This window comes from Bos taurus, chromosome 22 (assembly GCF_002263795.3).
Source record: "Bos taurus isolate L1 Dominette 01449 registration number 42190680 breed Hereford chromosome 22, ARS-UCD2.0, whole genome shotgun sequence".
NCBI lineage: Eukaryota > Metazoa > Chordata > Mammalia > Artiodactyla > Bovidae > Bos > Bos taurus.
Genome location: NC_037349.1, coordinates 51,174,443 through 51,200,132, shown reverse-complemented (window position 1 = coordinate 51,200,132; position 25,690 = coordinate 51,174,443). Strand labels below are relative to the sequence as shown.

Sequence of the window (25,690 nt, the reverse complement as noted above, 5' to 3'; positions counted from 1 at the left end):
CCTTGTGCCTGTGTCAGCAGTTCAAGATCTCGTGCCACCCTTCTCCCTGAAACCCTCTGAGGACAGAGCAGAAACAGCTCTCTTGGGGGCTGCCCAGGCTAGAACCACATGAAGGATGGCACTGGCGTGGCTGCAGTGGGCTCCAGGGCTGGGTAGGAGTGCTGGCAGATGGTGTGGCCCAGATGACCACTCAGCCCAGAAGACCCCCTCCCACCAAGCCCCCTACCTCCTGGGACCTTGACCACAGAGCCAATAACCGCCAACAGACCAAAGACTGGTGGCCACCTAAGGTCCCAGGATTGGCTCCAGGATGCCCAACATCACAATGTCCGGCCAATTAGCTGCTGCCAATGGCACAGGAGCTGGACCCAAGGTTAGGCACACCTGCTATCCAACTCTGACTAAACCTACGAGAGGGCAGGGAAAGACCTGTGTCAAGAGTCAAGTGCAGTTCTCTGCATAAGGGTGCTGGGATGGACCCATTTAAGGTTATGCCTGTGGGTGCTTGGTTAGTGGACTGAGGACTTAGCCAAGAGGCTATGGTGACTTCAGGGCCCATGGGGTGGGGGCAGTGGCAAGGGGGACACTGCTGGACCAGGGTGGAGGTTGTGGTATGTGTGATGCTTCCGAGGGTTGAGAGGGGGGCTGGCTGCAGGCCCCCTATCCCTGGCAAGAATGACAGCAGCACTGTTACAATTAACAAAAAGATTTGTATTAGAACATTTACACTCAGGGAAGAAAGAGGTATCTGCATCATCAAATGTGGAATGTCGAAGAAATAGTTAAAATAAATAAAGACTCCGAGCGCGGATGGGGCTGGCTCAGGCCAGGACTCCCAGAGGCCTCTGCGCTTCAGCTCCAGGCTGCAGGGCCACCGCCTGGCCATACTGGCCGCCTCCCCGACGCAGCACAGCTGTGCCCGGGACACACAGAGTCTCTCAGGTGCTGGTGCAGCCAGAGCTCACTCCCCGCTCTCCTCACTTATCTCTGTGACAATGTCTATCAGGCTCTGGAGCCCAAAGATATAGCCAGCATCCTGGCCTTCGTGGACCACAGTGTCCTCACCATACAGCCTGCACGTGGTGTGCGCAAAATCGATCATGCGCACGTCCACCGAGCTAGTGCCGATGGGCTTGTAGGCATAGGCGCCGGCTGACTCGTCAGCAGACTCCTCCGACAGGTCCTCCAAGTCCTCCGCGTCTGAGTCCAGGGCCACTTCAGCCCGCTCCTTGCCGTCATAGATGATCAGCAGGGAGCTTGAGTAGAAGCGGTAGGATTCTTGTCGCTCCAGCACGCCCTTGAGTTCAGTCAGCTTCCTGAGCACCGGGCCCAGGAGCTCCCGGCGCAGGTACCGGCCGTTGTGGAAAAACTGGAAAAGTGCCTCTTTGAAGCCCTGTACGGACAGCTTCCGTCCGTGGTACTTGTTCATGAACATGAGCTGCCCACTGCCCGCCTGGTACACCTGTGGGAGGGAGACCAGCAGGTCAGGGACCGACAGGCATCTCTGGCAGAGATGGCCCAGCCCCAGGAGAGTGGCAGCAAAGACGACAGCCCTGGACCCGATCCTTCAACTCGTTCAGTATACCAGTCACACGAGGCCCTGTCCTTGCCAGTCAACACCCCTACGGCCCTCTGACTTGGGCGCCGTCGCTAGCCCTCTGTTCAGTGTGTGGCTTGGTGGGGAGTGCCCAATGTCTCTCCTTTCCTCTCTCTCCAGTCCATAGCTTCTGGACTCAGCCAGTTTGGCCAGCCCCAGAGAGCATTACCCACGCACACAGGCTTTCCTTCCTCACCAGAGAGCAACAGGATTCTCAATCTGGAATCTTTTGAGAAAATGGGGCTCTGCCATGGTGGGAGAGTGGCAGCTCCCAGCTGCCCAGCCAGCCCACCCCCACCACATGCCAACACTCCTCTCACCTGCATGCCGCACACGCGCACACCGATGACTGCCGACGTGCTCTGCTGGCACTTGCGGATCTGGTTAGCTGCCTTCTCCTCTGAAGCATCGTCACCATGCTGGCGTGTCCCCATTTTGAGGTCCAGGACACAAGGCACCTCATAACAGGAAGTCAGGTTCTCCAGTAAGATAAATTCTGAGTGGTTAAGGATAAGGCCCCTCTAAAGAAAAGGTGCTGCTCCATGGCACTCCCAGGGTACAGGGCCTACACATGGCGTCCCAGAAATCCTGCTCTACCTCCCAGGCGGGCGGCCCAGGGCTGACCAGAAAGCTAAAGGGAACCTGCAATTCTGGCCAGGGAACTGGCGTGAGAGAAGCATGGGAGACACACACATTTCCTGACTCAGCAAGTTGTGGCCCACAGTCCAACAACCTGTCCTAAATCAGACACAGAACATCAGGAAGTTCCCTAATCCCAATCTTAAACAAGAACTAGAAATGTCACTTAGGAACTCATCAAGTTTTCTCTTTTCAAATAAATATGTATTTCCCAGATGAAAGGCCGAGAAACAATGACCAGATGTATGAGTTCCCCTGGGGCTTCCCAGGTGGCGCTAGCGGTAAAGAACTTGCCTGCCAAGTCAGGAGACACAAGAGACGCCGGTTCAATCCCTGCATCAGGAAGATCCCCTGGAGAAGGGCATGGCAACCCGCTCCAGTATTCTTGCCTGGAGAATCCCAGGGACAGAGGGGCCTGGCGGGTTCTGGTCCACAGAGTTGAGAAGAGTTGGACACGACTGAAGCGACTTAGCACAATGCCCAGACCAGCTCCTAGAGCGCGGACTGGTGAACCATGGGCCCCTGCTCACTGCTTTACAGCTGTTAAGTTAGGAACAAGTGGTTCTTATAAATCAATTTTTTCTTTTTCTGTCACATGGCCTGTGGGATCTTAGTTCCCTGGCTAGGGATTGAACCCGGGCCCTCGGCAGTGAGAGCATGGCATCCTAACCACTGGACCATCAGGGAATTTTCAGTTTTTACATTTTTAAGAGGTCAAAAAATGTATATAGTATTTCATGACACATGAAAGCGGAATGAAATTCAAGTCTCAGCAACCATAACTAAGAGTTTAACTGGAATACAGCCACGTTCATTTACATCATCTATGGCTGCTTTCATGCTACAGATGACAGAGCTATGATAGTGTATGGCCTGCAAAGTCTATTTACTACCTGGCCCTTTACTGAAAAAGCTTGCAACCCCTGCTTTAAAGGAATGACTGAATGCACATCTGGAGTACGAAACATACCTGACCCTGTACCATCTCTGCATTCCAGAAAAGGAAGGCAGCTGCACAGACGACTGTGCTTGTGTAAAAATGACTCAGGAGCCTAGCTTAAAAGATTCCTACTCGCCACGCATAGGTCAATTTGAGCATCAGAAATAACTGCAATGAACTGAAACACGTCAAGTATGTTTAGGGAATTCCCTGGCAGTCCAGCGGTTAGGACTTTCTACTTGCACTGCAGGGGGTACAGGTTTGATCCCTGGTCGGGGAACTAAGATCCCACATGCCGCATTCAAAACCTTAAATACATGGGTTCATGATGATGCGGAAAACCTCACTGGTTACCTCTGGAGGATGTTAAGAAACCATCTCGTTATTTCAAATAGTAAACTAAGGAAAATAAGCATTTAACCTGCCTTTCCTATTTGAACTATACTTCATGATAAGCACGTAGTTGATAAGGAAAAGCTTCTCTTTCAGCAGGATTCCAGCTCATGAATGAAAAAGGAATGACAAAAAACCACCTACTTAAAAAACTGATTTAAGGCAATGGCAATACAAAAGAGAGGGACAATGAAACTCTGCTTCCCATCAACAGGTAAATACCATTTCTGAAGGAGTCTTGCCTCCACTCCCTCAAACTGCCCCTGAATCTGATCAAGCCTGTAGATCAAATTATCAACTTAATAGAAACAGAGGGGAAAGAGTAATGTGTAAAAGACACCACAAGATGTAATCAGTAAAATCCAGAGGGTGGGTAACTCTAGAAGACCGTTTCTCTGACAAGAAATTTCCAAGAAGAAAAAAACAGAAACGTATTTTTAAAAGACTTGAACGTTTCAACTGAATGCAACATGTGAACATCATTTGGACCCGCATTCAAGCAAACCATAAATAAAACATTTATAAGACAATTAGGAAAATGGGAAAACAAATTAGATATTTGACAGTAACGAATTACTGTCTACTTTCAAGGAGTAACGATAGTATTAGTGTTTTAAAATATCTTTATCTTTTAGAGATATACGCTGAAGTGTATACAGATGAATTATCGGACACTTGCTTCAGAGAGAGTTCAACTGGGGGTTTTGGGTATACAGAGACAGGAGACCGATATGAGCGGGTTAACCAGCTGCTGGAACTGGGTGACGGTACCATTAGGTTCAGTGCATTCTCTATAGTGTGCATCCAGGTTCCCTGATTGAAAAAAAGAAAGGAGCCTTTCCCTTGTGATTTCTTCATGTGGCAGCCTGGTAAACCAGACTGAAAGATCAGTCCAACCCCACCGCAGACTCTGGCATTTAAGCTCTACTTGGGGACTTCTGCAAGTGTGTGAAAACATAAACCAGCTTCTTGCATTCCAGCGTAAAGCACCTCGAATGCAAGTTGGTCCCTCAGGAACCCATCAAACTTCCTCCCCAGCACCTGCATTCCCAGACCAGCGCTCAGCCCAGAGGGAAGTGATGTCTGCCCAGTTATCACGCAGGGTGTCCTGGCACAACCATGACTTTAAAAAATCCAATTTCTCTCTCCAAGCCTGAAGGGTCTCCTCCCTTGTCCTCCCCTCTCCCCAATGCAGAGATGCCCTGTGAGCAAAGGATACTGTACTGGTTCCGGTGTTTCGCATTCTCCTTCATTCTCTGTAACTGTTGCTGGTGACACTTCATGCTCCAAGGGTTGTAGTGTTTAAGCTGAGAACTTACATTCCCCTTTTTCTCTACACTGTAGTACAAAACTTCAGATTTCTTCAGCCACTCAAATTCTTCTTCTAACTTATGGCTATAAAGAGACAAGAAGCTGATAAATCATAACATCTCATCGGAAGTCAGGGGCAAAGAGGCATGAAGGAACTTTCTGCAGTGATAGGAAGTTTGATGCTCTGATGTGGTGGCTGTTTCAGTGGACACATTAAACATTTCAAATGGGTACATTTTACTGTAGTGTATACCACACCTCAAGACAGTTGATTTAATAAAAAAATTAAGGGGTTAGCTTGCTGCTTTAGGAAAACCTAAGATGCAAGGACAGCCTCTCCCTCCAGCCCACACCCCACAAGGCAGCCTTCCCTGCTCCCACCTTCTAGGCAGTACCACCCCCTGGCCTCTAGTACATCCAAGTTCCCTAACTCAGGATGCTGGAGACAGAGGCTGAAGTGAAATTCCATGAGAATAAGTCAATCTACTTGGCTACACTTAAAAAAAAAAATCTTTGGCTGTGCTCTGTGGGCTTTCCTCTGGTTGTGACAAGCAGGGGCTACTCTCCAGTTGCAGCACACAGGCGCCCCCTTGCGGTGGCTCCTCCTGTTGCAGTGCTGGCTCTAGGGCACGCAGGCTCAGCAGTTGTGGGCCACTGGGTTCAGCTGCTCTGAGGCCTGTGGGATCTTCCCAGACCAGGGATTGAACCTGTGGCTCCTTCACTGGCAGGCAGATTCTTTATCACGAGCCACCAGGGAAGTCCTTAGCTACGTTTTTAACACATATGCATACACAGTTTATCTTTTCATAAGCTCTGTCAAGGTGTGCCACTTGGGAGGGCTCTGCCTAAGGGAATCCCCAAGATGCAGCCATTTTGTCTCCCACTATCAGTGAACACCTGCGGTAACGGGATGGCTTCTGTCTGGGTCACTGCTACATTCCCAGATGCCACGCAGGGCCTGGCACAGGACAGCTGCAGGAGGAATGAGTGACTGAAACTCTCTTACAGCTGCCAGGACAGTTGTTTTACCCAAAATGGCACAATCTAACTCAGAGTCAAGCAAAGAGAAGCCGGGCACGGCACGTGGGAACCGACCCGAGTGACACGGCACCTACTGAGCCCATCATGTGAGCCCTCAGCCCCGGGGCAGTGGGCTGTAACTGAGACCCCTCCCCTCCTCCCGCGTCCAGCCCCCTCTCAAGTCTATACCCACCTCTTCACTTTTTCTTCTTTCCAGTGTTGCCGTACCCAGTCCTTAGAGGTCTTGTCTGTTTCTAGAACGTGATGCTTTTTGTTTGTCCACCTGAGCAGCTTACTTTTTGGTTCACAGTCTGAATTATCTACACTGTCCACAGTTCCGTGGTCCCCTTTTACTGGATATGCTATTAAACACAAGTTCCTGTCTTCGTCTTCTTCGAAGCTCACGGATACCACACCTAGAAGGAGGGTGAACACGGAAGACTTTCAGTTCCACGGGAACATGTGTTACAAATAACATGATTGGAACATTTGGTTTTTTTCTTACCCTGTTCCTTAGTCTCTATGTTGCCAGAGGCCCCAAACTCATCTGCAAACCTAACAAATATCAAAACAGCTAGAAAAGATGACACCATACAAGACAAGCGATTAGGGAGCAAACATGGCCAAGAGTCTTCCTCTGTGATTCACTCAACGAGGCAAGAGCCAAAGAATTACAAGACACATTTTTCCATCATTGAAAATGTTTATTAATTTTTATGTAATTCTTCTAATCCTGAGAGAGACATGAGGACATTTGCTTTTTAAATCTTGTGGGATTTTTTTACTACCTTAAACAGAATCTCCGACGGCCTTGAGGCTTGCTTTAAAGCAGAGCCTGAACAGAGATTTCCCTGAGGGGTAAGAAGTGTCCAAGGGTAAGGGAAGACTGGGCAAGCAGAACAAAATAAAGGAGCAAACAAAACAAAGCACACAGCACAAGACACCTGGCAAAGGCTTCTTGGGGCGCCCCCACACGGTGGGCACCCAAGCCTTTCGTCCTTCTCAAATATATTCCTTTATTGGTCTTTGCAGTCTCATGTCACAAAAGAACAAGATGAACACAAGGCAAACGGGGTTGGGCTGGGAGCACAGACGCGTAGTGGCCTTGAAAGCAGCTCTCCCCGAGTCTCTAGAACCTGCCATATGTAATGAGACAGTCTTTGAGGAGGGGGCTGTCGGGTGGGAGGGTTTCAGCAGGTGCCGACGAGTGCCTTAAAACCGACTGGCTGAACACCTTTCCTCCCAGGCCTCTCTGGCCTGGGATCACTCAATTTGCTCAGTTCTTGCTGCCCGCCCGCTTGCTCGCTCGCTGCAAGGGAATGCGTGCTTAGAGAGACGACGCTTCTGAGGTGGTACCCGGCTCTGGGCGCAGAGGAGCTGGGGTGGGGAATTCAGGGGACCACACTTTCCTGTGGTGGGAAAGAACCAGGGAAAAAATGGGGGCAAGGGCAGCCAGCTAACAAGGGACCTTTGGCTCTGTCCTGGAAAAAACAACAGAGAGGACCAAGTGAGGGCCCCAACTTCCCCAACCCCACCAAAGCACCATGCATGTTCAGAGTACAGACAGAGGCGACTGTAACATTCTATCCTCAAAGAATGTTTCAACAGTCCCAGAAAAACCCAGGTTGTTCAAGAGTCTTTTGCATAAGCAGGCAATGCAGCTTTACAATTAATTTCCTTAAAGGATTCTTCGATTTACAAAGGACCCCCCCTCCCCAGGAAAGACCACACCATGCTGATTCCCCCCATTAGAAAAAGGAAGAGAGTCACCATATGTGAATCAAAGAGTTGCCGTAATATAGCAATTTCGGGGACATTCCGTAATAGCAAAGGGCTTCAACTAATCAGCACAAGCCTCCCACTCCTGCGCTCCAACTGACTCAACCCTGCTCCCAGCCTACCTAATCACCAGGGCTTCTGGTTTCCTGGAGGACAAAAAGCAGGCGCCAAGTATTCTGGGTAAAATCCTCTCAAAGTCTTCCCCGATGTCCCCTCATGGGGGACTATAGGTTACCGTGATCAAGAGACACCTGAACATAAAACACAACTACACTTCCACCAAAAATAAACTCAAAACAAACCCACAAAACAGAATTGAGCAATCTTACCAGGGCTTGTAAACTGAGGGTGTGAGGTGCTGGGCGGAGGGCCAAGAGGAGGAGGAGGGAAAACACAGAGCGGGTGGGAGGGGTGAGGGCTCCAGGGGTGGCTGCCCAGACCTCCTCTGGCCGCGGCGCCTCACGTGTCCTCGCCAGCCGCTGGCGACCCCTAAGGCAGCTGCGGGCTCACCTTTGTACTGGGGAGTGAATTTGCGCATCTCAGCTGGGAGGGTCTCGTAGAACTGGTGCTCCCTGGGGACCAGGGGCTTGCACAGGGTCGTCTCGTTGAAGCGGAGCACGCACGAGTGCCCCCCGACCTGGTGGACAAAGGGCTCCAGCAGGATGCCCTTGTCGCGGGGCTCCACGTCCATGGCCCTGAAGGCTGGGCTCATCCTCCAGGTGCGGGCAGCAGGGAGAAGAGGGGGCAGCGGGGTCCAGCGGCCAGCGCGTCCTCCGTCTGTCGTCTGTCCGTGCGTCCGTCTCCCTGGCCTCAGCTCCGCGGCCGTGTGGGCCAGGACGCTCTGCGGAGAGTGACAACGGAGTTGGAAACAGCCGGGCACCGCCTTAGAGGCGCTGGCCGTCCTCTTCCAGCAGAAAAGACAAAACAGCCTGAGCTCCCGTGGAGTCCCGCCCACGCCGCCCACTCGGCCCCGCCCCCTCCCGCAGAAACAAACAGCCACCGTTGTCCCGGGCGGGGCCGGATGCCGACTCGCAGGGACTGGCTGCGAACCCCAAACAGCTCCAATCTCCCCCACCAGGCCTTAGAAGGCCACTACCACGAAGCCACGATGAGGTAAAATCACAATTTCAAACCTAATAGTCGCATTAAATCGTACCATTTTCTACTACAATTGTTAGATTTAAGAGTAATTGACATCCAAGGCTCTCCGTTAATTAATATATTTTAATAGACTTTATATTTTACAGCAGTTTTAGGTTCATGGCAAAACTGAGAAAATACAGAGGTTTCCCACATACCCATCTGCCCCACACATGCATAGACAGCCTTCTCCATTATTAATATCCTCCATCAGAGTGGTACACTGGTTACAGATGATGAATCTATACTAACACAGCATGGTTTACATAGTGGTAACAGGGTTCCCTATTGGTCGTTATTTATGTTTTTATAAAATGCATTTAAAGGGAAATCTGCTTATGCACCACCTAGTAAGATTACCCACCATCCGCCCCCACAGGTGCGCCCACTGCCCCTGCTCAAGGCCAAAAACAAGGCCCATTAACCTTATTAGCAGTGGAGCTTGGGCCCAGCTTTAATGATTAACCTCTGTATCTAAAAACAACAGATCATGGCTGGCTAACTCTTTTAAAAAAGATACACAGTGTTCTAGGTCACAGACTATTTTTATTGGTTCTCTCCCTATCTCCAAAAGCTGGGGCACACCTTTAAACCAAAGCTGCATTCTTGGGGCCCTAGTCCACTGAGGTCCAGGAACTTCAGATCCCCAAGCACACTGGATCTCAGAAAGCACACCTCCACACGTTAGTGAACCGTTTCAGGGTATGCCATGTTCATTCTGTTTTCCGTCTAGAATTTACAGACTGACTACACAGGTGCTACTAGCAATACTAACAGGGGGCTTGGGCTATGCTTCAGAATCTGTAAGGGGTTCTTACTGGGAACTCCTCCAATTCCCACGACTCCAAATGAGATGGCGGTGGTGGTGAGAATGGGTTGGATGGAGGTTTGCCCACTGTCCTCTAAGGTGGGTAAAGCACCCACTCTGTGCTAGGCTCACTGCAGGGACTTAATTTGATCCTCCCGATACTTTCTATGAGACATTATTCTCCCTGTCAGAAACAAGGAAGTTGGTTCAGGGAGCTGAGGAAACTCATCCAGGGCTAGAGCCAAGAAGCCGGAGTTTCCAAACAAACCTCAATTTGTTGTCTGTCCCTCCACAGCTGCCTCTGGGGCCCTGGGTCTCTGGCACACGTGCTTCCGTACAGCGCTCAGATATACATGGGACACTTAGCTTGTCCTGTGATGGTGTTTTCACCATGTTTTTGTATTTTCTATTTATAAAGCAGCCTCTTTCAAAGTGTTTAGCTGGTGTTACTCTTTTCCTTTCAGAGAGAACTGACAGTGGGCTCCCTCCCACTGGGCTCAGGGATTAAAAATCAATACGCTTTCCTACATGCAAAGAGCAGAAAGTCAAAGGTTCTGATTTCTTACACCCGGCACTACCTTCTCATTACAGAAGCCCTCAGGAGGGCAGGTGCTGAGAAGCATCCCAAGACACAACACAGGCGATCAGCTAGAAAGACGAGTACCTTCCAGCCATTCCAGGCTCTCTACAGAAGGTGGAGCTCTGAGATGCGTGGCCACACAAGCCCTTTAGCTTTATAGAGAGCTGTTCACACCAGTTTTTCAGTAATGAAAAAGACCTCTGGAGTAAGAGCAACCCCAAAGGAAAGCTACTGATTCATGATTGGTCTGCCAGTACCCAAGAAAGAACTAGGTACCATAATTATTAAATTATGAAAGCACAAGATGTTCTTCATCGGCCAGGCTTTAGAAACACAGTTCAAACCTTTCATAAATGTGAAAACTCCTTTTGTTGCTACAGCAGTGCTAACACCAATGCCTAACACCCTTTCCAATAACTCTGTTCAAGATTCCTTAAATGTATTCAATTAAAAAAAAAATCTCTCTCCAGGCATCTCTTACTCCAGTGAAAAATCCCAAACAGTAACTGGCCCTTCATGAAAGCTCTCTGGAGTATGGTTCATGGGTGTGGCTGGAGGCTGAAAAGCCCAGTGAGGGTCTCCACCTTCTCCCAGGTCTCCCATGTGTTCATTAGTGGCTGGAACCTTGGTATGGAACCTTGCCACCCTCCCTCCAGCACCCAACTCTGGCACTTCGCAGAACACTGCTCCCTGGAGAAGAATCATCACCTTACACAGAGGCAAGAAAACTAAGGCCCTTTCCCGCCTGTACCAAGTCTGATGATGGAGGAAACTCCTAAATGGCAGAATTGGGGAGAAAACTGATCCCGTAGTTAGATGGAGCCAGATTCTAGCCCCAGTTCTGCCATTTCATTGCTTGGAGAAAGACTCCCAAGTCACTGGCTCCCTTTGGGTTCCAGTTTTCTGGTCTGTAAGGTGGGAAGGAAAGACCTGAGGTAGACATCTACTCTGAGGGCTTCCCTTTGTGCTCAGTCAGTAAAGAATCTGCCTGCAGTGCAGGACATGTGGGTTCAATCCCTGGGTCAGGAAGATCCCCTGGAGAAGGAAATGGCAACCCACTCCAGTATTCTTGCCTGGAAAATTCTATGGACAGAGGAGCCTAGTGGGCTAACACAGCTCATGAGGTCGCAAAAGTCGGACACAAGTTAGCAACTAAACTAAACCACCACCACCTACGCTAAGGGTGGTATAATCCAATTAGTGAGTGGCAACCAGCAGTCTGTTTTAATCAAATAGAAAAAAAAAAAAAAGAGCAAAACCCACTGCATCACAGATAATACAGTAAGTCCTGTTTTGTGATTCTTTTATTTCAATTATGGTCGGTCTCTCAATTTGAAGATAACTATGGCTTCACTGTACAACATATTTCTCACATTGGGGCTGCAGAGAAATACAGCATTTGTTCTAGGGTCCCTTAAAGATTGAATGCCTGTGGGAAAATGAAGGAGCAATTTCCCAATGATTATACCATAGATCAGAGAAGGAAATGGCAACCCACACCAGTATTCTTGCCTAAAGAATCCTGTGGACAGAGGAGCCTGGTGGGCTGCTGTCCACAGGGTCGCAGAGTTGGACACGACTGAAGTGCCTTAGCATGCATGCATGCATTGAAGAAGGAAATGGCAACCCACTCCAGTATTCTTGACTGGAGAATCCCAGGGAAAGAGGAGCCTGGTGGGCTGCTGTCTGTGGGGTCGCACAGAGTCGGACATGACTGAAGCGACTTAGCAGCAGCAGCAGCATATCTCTAGTGGCTTCAGCCTGGTCAGAAGAAAAATGCCCCAAGAATCTGCTGCATTTCACGGCTAATCTTTTCCCACGTGTGGTTTGAGCAGTTGGGTCTCTTAAAGGTTTTTCAACATCTGAGTCGTCTAAGGCCTGGTTTCCCAGGAATCCTAAAACATTAATGGTTACTAAGAAGTCCATGTGATGGACCCTGAACCTAGTGTGAAAGGGAATAATCGGAAAATACTGACTTCACATTTAGCATCTGTTTTAGCTTTCCACATTGCCTCACATTTGTCCACAAAACTATCCATCGGTGAGAAATGCAGAACATGATTCATCCTAGGACATGACACATATTTCCCCCACAGCTCATGCCCTAAGCCTGTTTAAGGTTCTGCTGGAAACAATGCCTTAATAGTTGTATCCTTTAAAATACTGAAAATAAAACAACTAAGACCCTTGGGCCCTTAGCTCACACATCTAGAATTTGGTTAACGTGGGAGGCTACAGACAGGATCTGCTGGGGCCACTTACTCTGCCTCAAGAAAAGCCCCAGGGTTGAGCAGTCACAGGGGACAGCAACAAAACAACCTTTACCAGCTGAACCTTCTCCATGAGCCTCAGAGCCAGTGCCCACATCCATTCACAACCCATGACTATACCACCAGGGTCAGTCACTGTAATTCTCAAACACTGTTGGTAGGAAAAAAGAAGTACAGCCACCATGGAAAACAGTTTGGCAGTTTCTTATGAAGTTAAACATATACTTATTATATGACTCAGTAATCCTACTCATAGTACTGACCTAAGAGAAATGAAAACAAATGTTCACATAAGGACATTGTACTTGAATGTTCACAGTGGCACTATTCACAGTAACTAAAAGGTGGGGAAAATCCCAGTGTCCATCAAATGGAGGAATGAATAAACCAACTGTGATGTATCCATATAATGGAATATTATTCAGCAATAAAAGGAATGTACCGATATACACAACAAAGATTAATCACAACAACAAAGATTAATCCCAAAAACATTATGATTAACTGGAAAAAAGCCAATCACAAAAGAATGTCTGCTGTATGATTCCATTTACATGACATTCAAGAAAAAGCAATAGCAGAAAGTAGATAAGTAGTTGCCAGGGGGCAGAGGGTAGGGGACCAGGACTGACTGCAAAGAGGCCCAAGAGAACATTCAGGGGTAATGAAAATGTTCTATGCTGTGACTGGACAGTGATTACATGGCTGTATAAATTTGTCAAAACTCATCAGAGATTTAATGTCAATGAATCTTACTGTATATAAATTATATTTCAATAAAGAGCTTGAATTTTTCCTTATACTTTAATTTACAAAAATTTCATAACAAGTACAAATTAAAATAATCAGAAAGATTGTAGTTAAAAGATCCTATCAGCTGACAAATAGTTTCTACATGGAAATGCACTAGCTGGAATTCACCCCCTATCTACCCTCCTGTCTATTCTAACTGGGCTCACTTGCCTCCACTGAGCATCTTGAGTCACTCATGCAAGCAAGGTAAGCCTGGGTCGCCATCCTGGTTAAAGTAAGGGCTTTGCCTTTTCTGTGAGGGCGCTCCCTGATGGTAGAGACTTTCAGGGACAGCCATGTTCTCTCTTAAATCCATGACACCCACTGCTAACCCTGAGCCATCTGCTCACCTTCAAAGCCTAGTTTTTAGCAGGCTTTTACTCTTAATACTAAGAGTGGAGAAGGAAATGGCAACTCATTCCAGTCTTCTTGCCTAGAGCATCCCATGGACAGAGGAGCCCAGCAAGCTACAGTCTATAGAGTCACAAAGAGTTGGACTGGATTGAGCACACACACCCATTTAGCGCGGGTGGCTGAGACCGCATGGACGTGAGTCTGAGTGAACTCCGGGAGTTGATGATGGACAGGGAGGCCTGGCATGCTGCGATTCATGGGGTCGCAAAGAGTCGGACATGACTGAGCGACTGAACTGAACTGAGCACGCACATACGGCTAATACTAGGAGACCTATACCAGTTGCATGGTTATCTTTTTTGATTCTTGCAAAGTCAAAGCAAAAGCATCCTTTACACACAAATAAGCAGAAGAGACGCAAAATGGTCCAATAAGCCTTCCAGTAAAACACCCATCACGAAAGAAAGATCAACAGCAAATCTGCTTCAATTATCCTGGCTTTCTTGTTATTTCTCAAACATGCCTGATACACACCCACCTCAGGGCCTCTGTTCTTGCCATTCCCTCTGCATGGTACACTCTTTCCCAGATATCCTCCTGGCCCACTCTCTTACCTCCTTCAGCTCTCTATCCAAACATCACCTCTTTAATGAAGTCTTCCTTAGCCACCCCATCTGAAGGTGCCATATCTCCCCATCCACATGCCTTACACAACTCAGCTTTATCTTCTCCTCAGCACCTATCACCATCTAACATGCTGTATATGTTTTATTTGTCCTGTTCATTTTCTGTCTCCTCCACCCTGCCCCCACCAGAAAACCAAGTCCATAAAGTTGGAGATTAGTGACTGCTCTGTTTACTGCTCAATCTCCATAGCCCAGAAGAGCACCAGCACAGAGTCAGCACCCCACAGGAGGTGCCTCAAATCACCTGTGCGTCGTGAGTATCTGCTGCACACAGATCAACAGAGACCTCGAGAGGCACCTGGTGCAATGATCCAAACCCACCCCAACCATACAGGTAGTACCACCATTAAACAGCCACACCCTTCACCAAATGCATTCTCGGCATCGACTAGGTGTTAATTTTGTATTTATAATCTCCCACTGTATTAAGTCTGCATTAACCGGGGCGTGTAAATGAAGGGCCCTGCACCTGAACACTCATCTGGGACCTGCTGCTGTGGTACCGTTTCATGTCAACAGAGCCTAGGCTCTTAATCTAATAAAAGCCAACCTCTTGGAAAATTCTCTCTGTAGAAAATCAGGCAAAAGCATGGTCAGTGAAGAATAAAACTTTAAAATGTGGATAAAAGAAGATTAAAATCCTCTCACCATTTACAAATATACTAATTAGCATTCAGAAATTCTGCGTTAGCATTGAGCTGACATCCCAAAGACCCAGCTTTCAGGTTGCTAAGTTATCACTTAAAAAAGTAACACTGACTCACAGGGATCATGGCTGTTCATCTCCTTCCAAGGCCCTGGAGTCACTGCATAAAAAAAAATATTAAATTTTTAACCACAGGATCGCCAGGGAAATCCCTATGCGATCTTTTTATAGAAAAATTACGACACTGCTGTCATAAAATGAGGTGGTCAGCACACTGCCCCGAAAGGTAGGGGGGAAAGTACTATATAGTATTAGCACTGCCCTAGAGGTCCAGTTGTTAAGACTCCACACTTCCACTCAGGGGGCATGGGTTCGATCCCTGTTCAGGGAACTAAGATCCCATGTGCCACTCACCACAGCAGAAAAAAAAAAAAGTATTGTAGTATCGATTTTTTAAATGTATGACTTTTTTTTGGTTTTCTTCTTTCAATCCAAATTTACTTTTTTACCTTACTGGTGTTTTTTTCTTTTATTGGCGTATCATTGATTTACAATGTTAGGTTAGTTCCAGATGTACAGCATAGTGAATCAATTACACATATAGACATATCCACTCTTTTTTAGATTCTTTTATCACATAGACCATTACAGGTTACTATGTAGAGTTCCCTGTGCTATACAGCAGGTCCTTATTACTTATCTATCTTACATACAGTAGTGTATACATACGGCAATCCCAATCTCCCAGTTTATCCCTCCCCTCTCCTTACCCGTGGTAACTCTAAGTTTGTTTTCTTCATCTGTAACCCTATTTCTGTTTTGCAGGTAAGTTCATTTTCTTATTTACAGTTTTCATAACTGTAAATTCTTTTGTTTAAAGATGGATGATACTTATATGTTTATATAAATCAATTACATATATTTATGTTACATTATATAAACCTCAGCCACCAGAAAAGCTGGATCTGCCCTGTACTAAGTGGTCAGATCATTATTCCCTTCTCTTTAGTTTCCTGAGTGCTTCAAACTTCTTGAAATTTTCTCAAACTCAGAGCATGTCTATTATCTTTATAACTGAGAGTGAAAACGTTAGGAGGAAGAACAAAAGAACTCACTATGACCGAAACAGAAAAACGCAGATGGCTGCTCAGCTCTCGAAGGTTATGAACTCATCCACAAAGACACTGATGCCACCCACACTGCCAGCTCACAGCTCTACTCCACAATGGAGACACTGCGAGACCAACGACATGTAAACAAGTGAGGATAATAATCCCAATAATCCTGCCCCCAGAGTGTGTACAAGGTGCTGAAAGGTCAGAGGAGGAAGTGACCAACTCAGCCTTCAGTGACGATGGGATACAACCATGCCAGAGACAAGAGCTACTGTTCACCAAGCCCTTAGTCTGTTCTGTAACTCCTCCCCTCCTCCCACAGCCTTCTGGAGTAAATACTGCGATCACTCCCCTACACACGGCTGCACTGAGGCACCAGACCACCTAGGCCTCATCACGGAAAACAAGATGTTCTCTGAGATGAACGAGGTCACCCTCATGTCACAGCAAGCAGTGGCTCCACCAAAGAACACAGCAGGGCTGGAGAGACAACACAGAAGCCCTGCAACTGACCTGACACAGATGCCTGGGGTCCAACACCAGGTGTTCATTCCCCCCTCATTAGCATCTTCTTCTAGTTTTAATAAAGGAGAAACTACAAGTTGTAAGTGTATTTCATGACAGTCACAACAATGCAGATCCTTCCACCAATTCTGAGGAACAAATAAAACAGCAGATTCTGTTCCAAAAATGCAGACAAACTTTTCCATAAGGTGAACAGCAGCCTCCCAGAGGCTTCTCTGAGGATCACACTGGTCCATCTCTTTGCCTCATCAGACCAGATTTCTGGAATGAAAGACTTGAGGGCCGAAAGATGGAGAAGGGACAAGGAGAAGGAACTTTCAGCCAACCCAGAAATATGTTTATCAGTTACAATGCTTGCATGACAGAGTTTGAGCAATTTAAAAAGTTTTTCAAGCTAAAACTGGAGCACTGCTCCTTCAAGAAAATCTAAATTGTTGATTCTAAGTTATCACATGTCCCCTTTACCAGAATATCAAATTTACTTATAAATAGAGATCAGTCCTGGATGTTCATTGGAAGGACTGATGCTGAAGCTGAAACTCCAATACTTTGGCCACTTCACGCGAAGAGTTGACTCATTGGAAAAGACCCTGATGCTGGGAGGGATTGGGGGCAGGAGGAGAAGGGGACGACAGAGGATGAGATGGCTGGATGGCATCACCGACTCGATGGACATGAGTTTGGGTGAACTCCGGGAGTTGGTGATGGACAGGGAGGCCTGGCGTGCTGCGATTCATGGGGTCGCAAAGAGTCAGACATGACTCAGAGACTGGACTGAACTGAACTGAACCTAAATGTATTCCATGCACAGACCAAGAACTTTAAGTCCTCCTTAAAAAGCCTGTTACCCCTCTTCAAGGGCCATTTTCCATCTGGCACCTCTTCCTCCTTGATGCAACTGCAACTCCTACCACTGTGTAGGCAACATACCCAACAGGAACAACAGAAGTGATGCCTGAAAACTGGCCAAAACTGGTCTTGATCTATGGGGGACTTTCCTACCCTGACTCATGGTTCTCTCTTGTGCCAGTAAAGCAACAGTCCATTAGCTTCAGGCATATGCTCCCTGCCTGTGGTCAGTGTTTACCCTGCTCATTTCTCAGCAGTTCCCAAACCAGATGACACGTGAACCCATTCTCTGAAACAAATGGTGCCAAAAATGATTCAGTCCTCATGGGCAGCCAGAACCCAGGCAGCCCTGACCTGCGCAGGCCAGCGCAGTGAGTGCTGTGCCTGCCGGTGGAGGAACCAAGGTGTGCCCCGCGCTACACCAGATCCCATGCTCGGAGGGCAGTTTCCTCCGGGTCTCACAATACCTCGTTCAGGTGAGCGCTCCCCTCAAGGGTATGAAAGCGTCCCATGCTAACAGGACCAATACAGCCGCTTTGGACGTCCCCGGTGGTCCACGGATTAAGACTCCGCCTGCCTATGCAGGTGGCCCGAGTTCGACCCCTGATCCGGGAAGATTTCACAGGCCGAGGGGCAGCTAACTCTTACTGAGTAAGTGGAAGTCCTCCACCTCCAATCTCCCATGTGGAAAATGGCAAAATGGTAAAGGGCTACAGCCTCCCTGGTCACAAGGCAACGGTCTCTGGAAGATACCACCACAGCTGACAGCAGGGCCAGCTGGGCAGCGCTGACTTCCTCTCTCCAGTTCTGGTGGGACGCAGTGCAGTGGTGTCCTTTCAAACAAGCCAGGGTGCGAGGCCTCTCGGGAAGGTGGATGGGTCAGCGGGGAGGGGGCAACACTGCGGGTGGGGGATACAGGATTTCTTTGGGGATGAGTCACATGGGATATGAACTGTATCTTAATAAAGCTATTATTTTAAAATATCAACACAATAAAAGGGCCGCACTGCAGGGGTCACAACCAGCTTGGAGAAAGGTTCCAGTGACAATGTACACACTGAGAGGAGAGGACAGTATTTAAGAGGAGACCACCTCCAAATGTGGCCACGGGAATGGCAGAAATGCACACAGGCAACTCGGAGAACCAATTCATGACCAGTCAGTGAAGCTGCTCAGTTGTGTCCGACTCTTTGCGATCCCACAGACTGTAGCCTACCAGGCTCCTCCATCCACGAAATTTTTCCAGGCAAGAGTACTGGAATGGGTTGCCATTTCCTGTGTGGATAAAAAGCGTTAACTTCTAAAGGAAGTTATTTATTTATAAAGAGGTAATAACTAAACACGTATGTGCAATTAAAAATAAATATTACAAGAAACCCAACTTTCAATACCTCTCTGTAAGTCTGCACACTTAAATTGTACCAAAAGACTCTTTTACAAATCTTCTCCCTGACATATTGGGCCTGTCTGATGCTTGGGAATAAACGGTGCTTCACCTACTCTCATGTCTCTATCTGTACACCAGGCATGGTAACTTTAAGGAGGTGCCATGAGATGGGAACACGATGAAAAATCCAGCCTCCTGCCTGGTTTACGGGTGGGTAATGCACTCCTCAAACGTGAGCGGTCCTCTGTCCACTGTCCCAGTTCCTACAGAAAGTCCAGCGGGAGATGGAGGTCAGAGGATGGACCTGACAGTGTAAGTGGATAAGGGCGTATTAAGCCTGCCCTGGTGGAGGGGGAGGGTGAAGAAAGGGGTGACAGGTAAAGGAACAGAGCGCCAAAGGACATCCTGTTCATTTCTTACAAAAGAGACTTTTAAACTGGTTACAAGTGTGATAAAATGACCACCATTGTTAGCTTGGGGTCTCTTCATCCTGTTGATTTTCTTCAATGCACTTTTCTATTCTTTCCAGAAATAGGATCAGGCTATATACGTTGTTTTGCCTTTCTTCCCCCCAGTAAAATCAGCTTTATTTTTCTCACCTAATGTTTAAAAAATACTGATAAAATACACACAATATAAAATTTACCTTTTTAACTATTTTGGGGTAGACAGTTCTCTGGCGTTAAGTACATTCACAATGTTGTACAATAATCACCACTATCTCCAGAACTTCTTCATTATCTCAAACTGAAACTCTATACATGTTAAGTAGTAACTTCCCACTCTGCCTAGCCCCTGCCCCCGGAAACCACCATTCAACTTTCTGTCTCTATGATTTTGAGAAAATTATTCAACATTTGTCTTCTGTTTTGCCACTTTTTCCCCCCAACTAAACTATATGACTTAGACAGCCTGCTACATCTATCTATATATGATTCCTTTTAAAGGCTGTGTAATAGTCACACAAAATCGTAATGTATTTATCTACTTCCCTATCGACACTATTTCCAACTTTGAAATTACAATAATAATGCAGTGAGCATGCCTGTATCTGTCTTTGCATACCTGTGAAGTATTTCTGTAAGAAAAAGTCCTAAAAGTAGAACTGCCACTGGGACAGAGCAGAGATTTTAAAAGATTGCACCTATTCTTTACTCTGACCTGACCCACAAGGTATGCAAGCTACTGCATCCTGGAGCACTGGGGTAACATTTTTTATCAGGAAAGTTAATCAGGCAGAGAGACAAGGAAAAACGTGGCTTCAGAGAGGTCCAGCCGGTCACTACTACAGTGACATGAGTGGAGGGGTGGGGGCAGCAGGAACCAGCATTTGCCGGGAGCCTTCTCCGTCTGCATTCTTACCTAAGGAACAAAGGAAGAGATAGCAATCTTCTTCATATTTATTAGAAGCTCATGTGTAAAAGGGGATCAAAAGAAGAAAAATCCTTAAGCTTTTAAAGAAAAACTGAGTGCCTCAGAAAACTCTCTCACGCTTCTCTGTCATGTTTCATACCATAGAAATATTTCAGGTAACTTTGTAAGCTTATGAATTTAGTATCTGGTTACTGGAAGACGTCAAAACTAAAGGTAAAAGAGAAGGAGGCAACACACCCTCCCAGTCCCAAGCTTGGGAGTTCGCTGGAGGGAGGATATGACAGCAGGAAGAGCCGCCCCCCAACAAACAGGGCTGTGACCCCCAGCAGGCCATTAGGACTGCAACTAAGCTGATCTCTCCATCATCTCACCGCCTGGGCTTCCTCTTCTTCTAAGTCTCTCTGCATCTGTTTGTCCCAAGAGGGCAGGTGGGAAAACATCCTGACAGCCCCCAGGCTCCAGGGCCACTAAGACATCAGAACTGCCATCTCCAGACACCTGTCTCACCTGGAGTGACCTCATTAAAGTCATCTCCCCTACTCAGTGGCACACATGGCAGGGCACAGGGCCTCCTGTCTTCTGCACTGCACCCACAGAGCCCAGCCCACACAGGGGAATTAAGGAGGGAGGGGAGAAGATAGAGAAGGATCTGGTGGAGGGTGAGGTGTAGCACGCTGTAGCCCCCCTCAACCCTTGAGGGGGCAGCTGACCCCGGAGAAAATCTGAGACAACTGTAGGCCTCTGTCCTGAAAATGCATACCCTCCCTGAACTCTGCATAACATGCGTGGAGCTGGCGAGCACAGACCCTCTCTTCAGAACCCCTAATACACGGAATCAAATTACAGGAATGAGTCAGATACTAAGTCTTCAAAACAAGTCAGAACAAGGATGTTTTGTTCATAAAGTCAGATACAGCTGAGAAGACGTGCGTTGACCTGCCAACAATTAAATATAAGGGATGATCAAGCCATCAAGAAGAAATGTACCGCAGGTAATTGGTAAGGTGGGAGTGAAGCCTAAGTGAACCTAACTTGAAAACAGATTTGGAAATTAGCTGCAAAGGAAAGAGCAGATGGCACTCCAAGTAACATGCAAAGAAAGAAGAGGTCTGGGTCAAGATGCCTGTAAATGAACAGCCTGTGGGCAGAGGGTGCAACACTAGTGAGAGGAGGAGGTCTGTGAGGAGACAAGGAGCAAAATCCCTACATTCTCCTGGAGGCCAAGGGTAAGACTCACTGTTCCACATGGAAAATCTGGACCATATGACACAGAGGGAGGAGGAGGGTCTTACACTGTGCGGCCCTACAGGTCCCTGAGAGTCCTCAAGAGTTCACGGTTTGGGGCTCACTTCTGATTGAGTCCTGGCCACTCCATCACAACTTCTTCACTAAAAAGATACACAGGTGTCATGACCCCTTCAAACGTGGCCACCATTGTCAAAAGGTCTCAAACACAGGCTGTGATCAGTAAAGGCCAGAATGTGGTAACCCCTACAAGATAAATGACAGATGTTTCAACAGATTAATTACAAAACAGAGTGACCATATATGTATCTCCGGGAGTTGGTGATGGACAGGGAGGCTTGGTGCACTGTGATTCATGGGGTTGCAAAGAGTCGGACACGACTGAGCGACTGAACTGAACTGATATACGTATCTAAGAGACACTTCATCAAATGCAATTGCAGACTTTATTTGGATCCTAGTTTGAACAAACTGACCATTAAAAAAAAAAAACCAATGAAACAATCAGGGCCATCTGACCATGACTAAATATTTGAGAAAAATCAAGAAATTATGGCATCACCGACTCAAGGGACATGAGTTCAAGCAAACTCCAGGAGATAGTAAAGCAGAGGGAAGCCTGGTGTGCTGCAGTTCATGGGATGGCAAATAGTCGGACGTGACTCTGTTAGTGAACAACAACAAACAAAAGGCCTACTGGTGTAGAAACTGTGGGTAGCCCCTTGTCTTAGTGATATGCCATGAAATACTTATGGATATTATAGTTTGGGGACAGGCCTCCTAAAATTTCAACTTTTTTTTTAAGGGGAGGGGAGGAAGGCAGAGTGTGAAGATCGGATAGGAGTTCCTAACTGCAGAGGCTGGTGATGGATGGATGGTTAACAGACCTAAACCACCTTATCCATCATTTTTGGAGACTCTTTTCCTTCAAATTCTGAGGATTCTGAGGTAAACACTTAACTCAATTTTGGGGGAAAAGGCTTCTTCCTTGCTACCAGAATATACTGCAAACACTAGAACTGCTTATTGCTACTTGGTATGCAAATAAGCAAAAATATAATTTATTTAAAAAACAAAAATATGCTTTAAAATGTAATCACATGAAAGCAATCATTTACCATACAAAAACGTGTTCAATGTCTTTAAGGTGATTACCCCACGAGGTAAAATAACTTCACTTGAAGGAAAAATTCATCCCCAGCGCATCCTTCTTGAGCCAAACAATGGAAAATTTTCACCTCAGCAAGCTGGCCTTGGGGAGGCTCAGTCTTAGCCCTGTTGCCTAGCGACGGGTGACATCTTCAGTGCTTACAGAAGTCTCTGGCACCCCTTGCACCCCTCTGCAAAAAAGACTGGCTACAGTTCATCAGTCAGTAGTCGTGCCTTCCTCAGACCTTCCACTGCTCAGACAGATAGAGGGCTGGTGGATGTCACCTGCAAAGCCTTGAGACGAAAAGAAGTTTATTACATCTGCTAAACTGGCTTTTACAACTGTATCAACTCCAGTCCTAGCTCTCATCCGTCCAATTCCTAACAATTTCTGCGAATTCTACTCTAAAGTCTGAAGTTACAAAGCAGGTAAACCAAGTAGAATACCAGCTAACCATTCAACTTTTTCCTCCAGAAAAAACTACCAAGTGATCAACTGGTTTATTACGTCAACATGATCACGTATTCATTACACCAATTTGATAAAAGTATATATCTTGCTCAGGTTTCTAATTTTGGTAGTGGTTAAAGTTAAAACAATAACAATACCAGACTGAAACTTCTCTTTAAATCCTAAACACCAGGTTACAGGATGAAATTACACAAACTCCACAAGAGCAATCTATGTAAATAAGCATTTTAGTTCCCTTAAAATGTTACCCTGCTAAAAATGCAAATACAGCAAATAATTAAATACTAGAATTCATGAAAACTACTGTAATCATGGTGCTTTATACAAAGTATCATAAAACTTGTGGTCTGCAACATTTTTTGTTATCACTTTTCAGAACTTTCAGTGCTTAAAACTATTCTTTCACATGATTTTATCTTATTCTTGTTCTATGTACATTTCACTACCAAAATGTTTCATTCCAAGCACTGATTAGTTTTACTTCCCCAGTATCTAAGAGCACTACATTTTACTGGTTTCTACATTTTCTTTTCACAATATTTGGACTCATTTTTCTACAATTCGGCTAGAAGAAATTGAATAAAATCCAAAAACTAATCACTTGGACGCAAGAGACAAAATGCAGTCTGCAATCAACGCAACGTGAAAGATCTGCACGCTCCCTCCATGGTGAAGCTTATCACTATGAAGAAGACGTCCCCGGATCCATTTTAGAGCTTTGGGGGATAAGACGGTTAGGTTTGCAAATACCCCCTCTCCCCCCGCTGACACCAGCTGACAAACCCAACTGACATTCAACACTCAAAATGGCTGCACAGCTGCCAGCCTCAGGTAACCGTACCTGAGGCACTGAGTTCTCCAGCAGAAGACTCAGGGAGACTCCCATCAATAACCCGAGATATCGTGGACGCCAATGTCCTGGGGAGACCTCCCTCAACGACCCAGAGATCTTGCCCTCTTACAAAGAGCGGAGACTCCAATGACCAACAGAGACCCCGTATCACCAAAATATTCGGGAGACCCCCCCCACCCGTCAATGACCAGGGAAGATTCTGCCTCTCAAAATCAGGGGAGATCTTCTCTCCCCAGTAACCTGAAGAAATAATGCCTCTCTCAAGTGACCGGGGGAAATCTGGCCCCACAGGGACCCTGAGAGATCTCTCTTACACCCTTAACCGGGGGAGGACCCCTCCCCCAAAACCTGGGGACACCCCTAATGACCAGAGACTTCGCTCCCTGAAGACCCAGAGAAACCCTCTTCCAAAGTCCGCGGGGCGGCAGGGCCGTAGGCCGAGGAAAGATGGCATTACCTGCTGCCTCAGCCCGGTCCCTCGGAGCTTCCTTCCTATTGTTTCTCTCCCAGCAAGATGGCGGCCGCCGCGCCGAGCCCCGCCCCCTGCGTCTCATTCTCTGAACCCCTCACTATTGGCTCGCACCGGGAGCCCAGCTCGCGGACTGGGCGGCCCAAAAAGCGCTGTTGCTAGGGCGCCCGGATTCGTTGTAGCCGCTTCCGGAAGGGGCGGGGAATGGGCGGAGTTAGGGAGAGGGGTGGAGTCTTGTCTGCCTTCAAGGGAGCGGGTGGCCAAGGAGGTCAGGGTGGGTGGACAGATGGGCTTCGAGCCCATGGTTGTAATAAGGGATGCCAGGGATACAGATGGGTGAGCCAACTGTATCATTTTTCCTAGGACCGAGGAGTTTCCTGGGATGCAGGACTTCACATCGAGAATGTGTGCAGCAATTTGGGAAGTTGGTCACCCTAGTAGATGGATGGACAGAGGACTGGATGAGGTTGGATAGAAAGATAGACAAAAGAGTGGCTGTAGACGGGAGATAAAGGGCAGTTGTATCAATAGGTGGACAGATGACTGGGTGTAGATGGATGGACAAATGACTGGGTAATAGAGGGGTGAACAGAGGAAGGGCTGTATAGTCCCTTTGTGGACTGGTGGGTGAGCCAGTATTCAACCCAGATTCCACCAATCTCCACCCTTCAGTACTTGTCTGAAGCTTGTTTGTCCTATGCCCTGTGTTGGCCAGAAGGGCTCCCACCTGAGTGAATGTCAATGTGGCTGTCAAAGGCAAGGCAGGACAAGGATGCTACTGAGAGTGGGTAGGGCTTCCTACCTGTTCGCTGCTCTTAAAAAAAAAAAAATCAAAATCACCTGTGCTGGGAGCTTGCAGAAGTGTGGATTCATGAACATACCCATTCATTCAACAAGTATTTATGGAGCACCTACATGCCATACTGGAAATACAGCAGTGAGTGAACAAAAGCAGTAGGGGAAAAAAAGAAAAAGCCTGCCCTTATGATGACAGGCTGGAAAGATTTCCTGTGACCAGCTGATCTCTCCTCTCTTGGAAGCACCTTCCCTGTGTGGCTCCCAGGGCTCCATGCTTCCTGGTTTCCTCTGCCGTCAGTGGTTTCTCCTCTGCATCTTCTGTCTACACTATTGCTCTCATAATCTTACCCAGGGTCATGACTTCAAATCCCACCTACATGTCAATCAGTCCCAAAGGTGTATGTCCAGTCAGACCTTTTCTGAGTGCCAGACTCAATCAATGTCCAGCTGTGGACTAGGCATCTCACTCTGACTTTCCTCTTGGCATCTCAAACTCAAC

The 25,690-nt window shown here is 47.2% G+C and overlaps 1 protein-coding gene across 3 annotated transcripts; it reads right to left on the bottom strand.

Moving 5' to 3' along the window:
• Window positions 1–690: 690 nt before the first annotated feature.
• On the bottom strand, window positions 691–24,493 carry IP6K2 (inositol hexakisphosphate kinase 2). 3 transcript variants are annotated; one of them, XM_059879566.1, is made up of 7 exons: window positions 24,382–24,452; window positions 18,537–18,719; window positions 8,190–8,520; window positions 6,094–6,316; window positions 4,789–4,964; window positions 1,918–2,093; window positions 691–1,462 (listed from the first exon to the last, which is right to left on the bottom strand). In XM_059879566.1, exons 3-7 carry the CDS (start codon window positions 8,389–8,391, stop codon window positions 962–964), a joined length of 1,278 nt encoding a protein of 425 aa, XP_059735549.1. In that variant the 5' UTR covers window positions 8,392–8,520; window positions 18,537–18,719; window positions 24,382–24,452; the 3' UTR covers window positions 691–961. The 3 variants fall into 3 exon arrangements, with proteins under 3 accessions (XP_059735549.1, NP_001029489.1, XP_059735550.1); NM_001034317.2 differs by lacking the exon at window positions 18,537–18,719 and having other exon boundaries at window positions 24,382–24,443; XM_059879567.1 differs by lacking the exons at window positions 8,190–8,520; window positions 18,537–18,719 and having other exon boundaries at window positions 24,382–24,493.
• Between the last annotated feature and the right edge of the window lie 1,197 nt (window positions 24,494–25,690).

What these genes read in the sequence shown, in the direction of transcription:
- IP6K2 (XM_059879566.1), bottom strand. Translation starts at nt 8,391, where the DNA reads ATGAGCCCAGCCTTCAGGGCCATGGACGTGGAGCCCCGCGACAAGGGC. An exon ending in GAAACACCGGAACCAGTACA is followed by an intron (nt 2,094 to 4,788) that starts GTATCCTTTGCT and finishes TTAACCACTCAG; the next exon opens with AATTTATCTTACTGGAGAAC. An exon ending in TGCGCGTGTGCGGCATGCAG is followed by an intron (nt 1,463 to 1,917) that starts GTGAGAGGAGTG and finishes TCCCTCCCACAG; the next exon opens with GTGTACCAGGCGGGCAGTGG.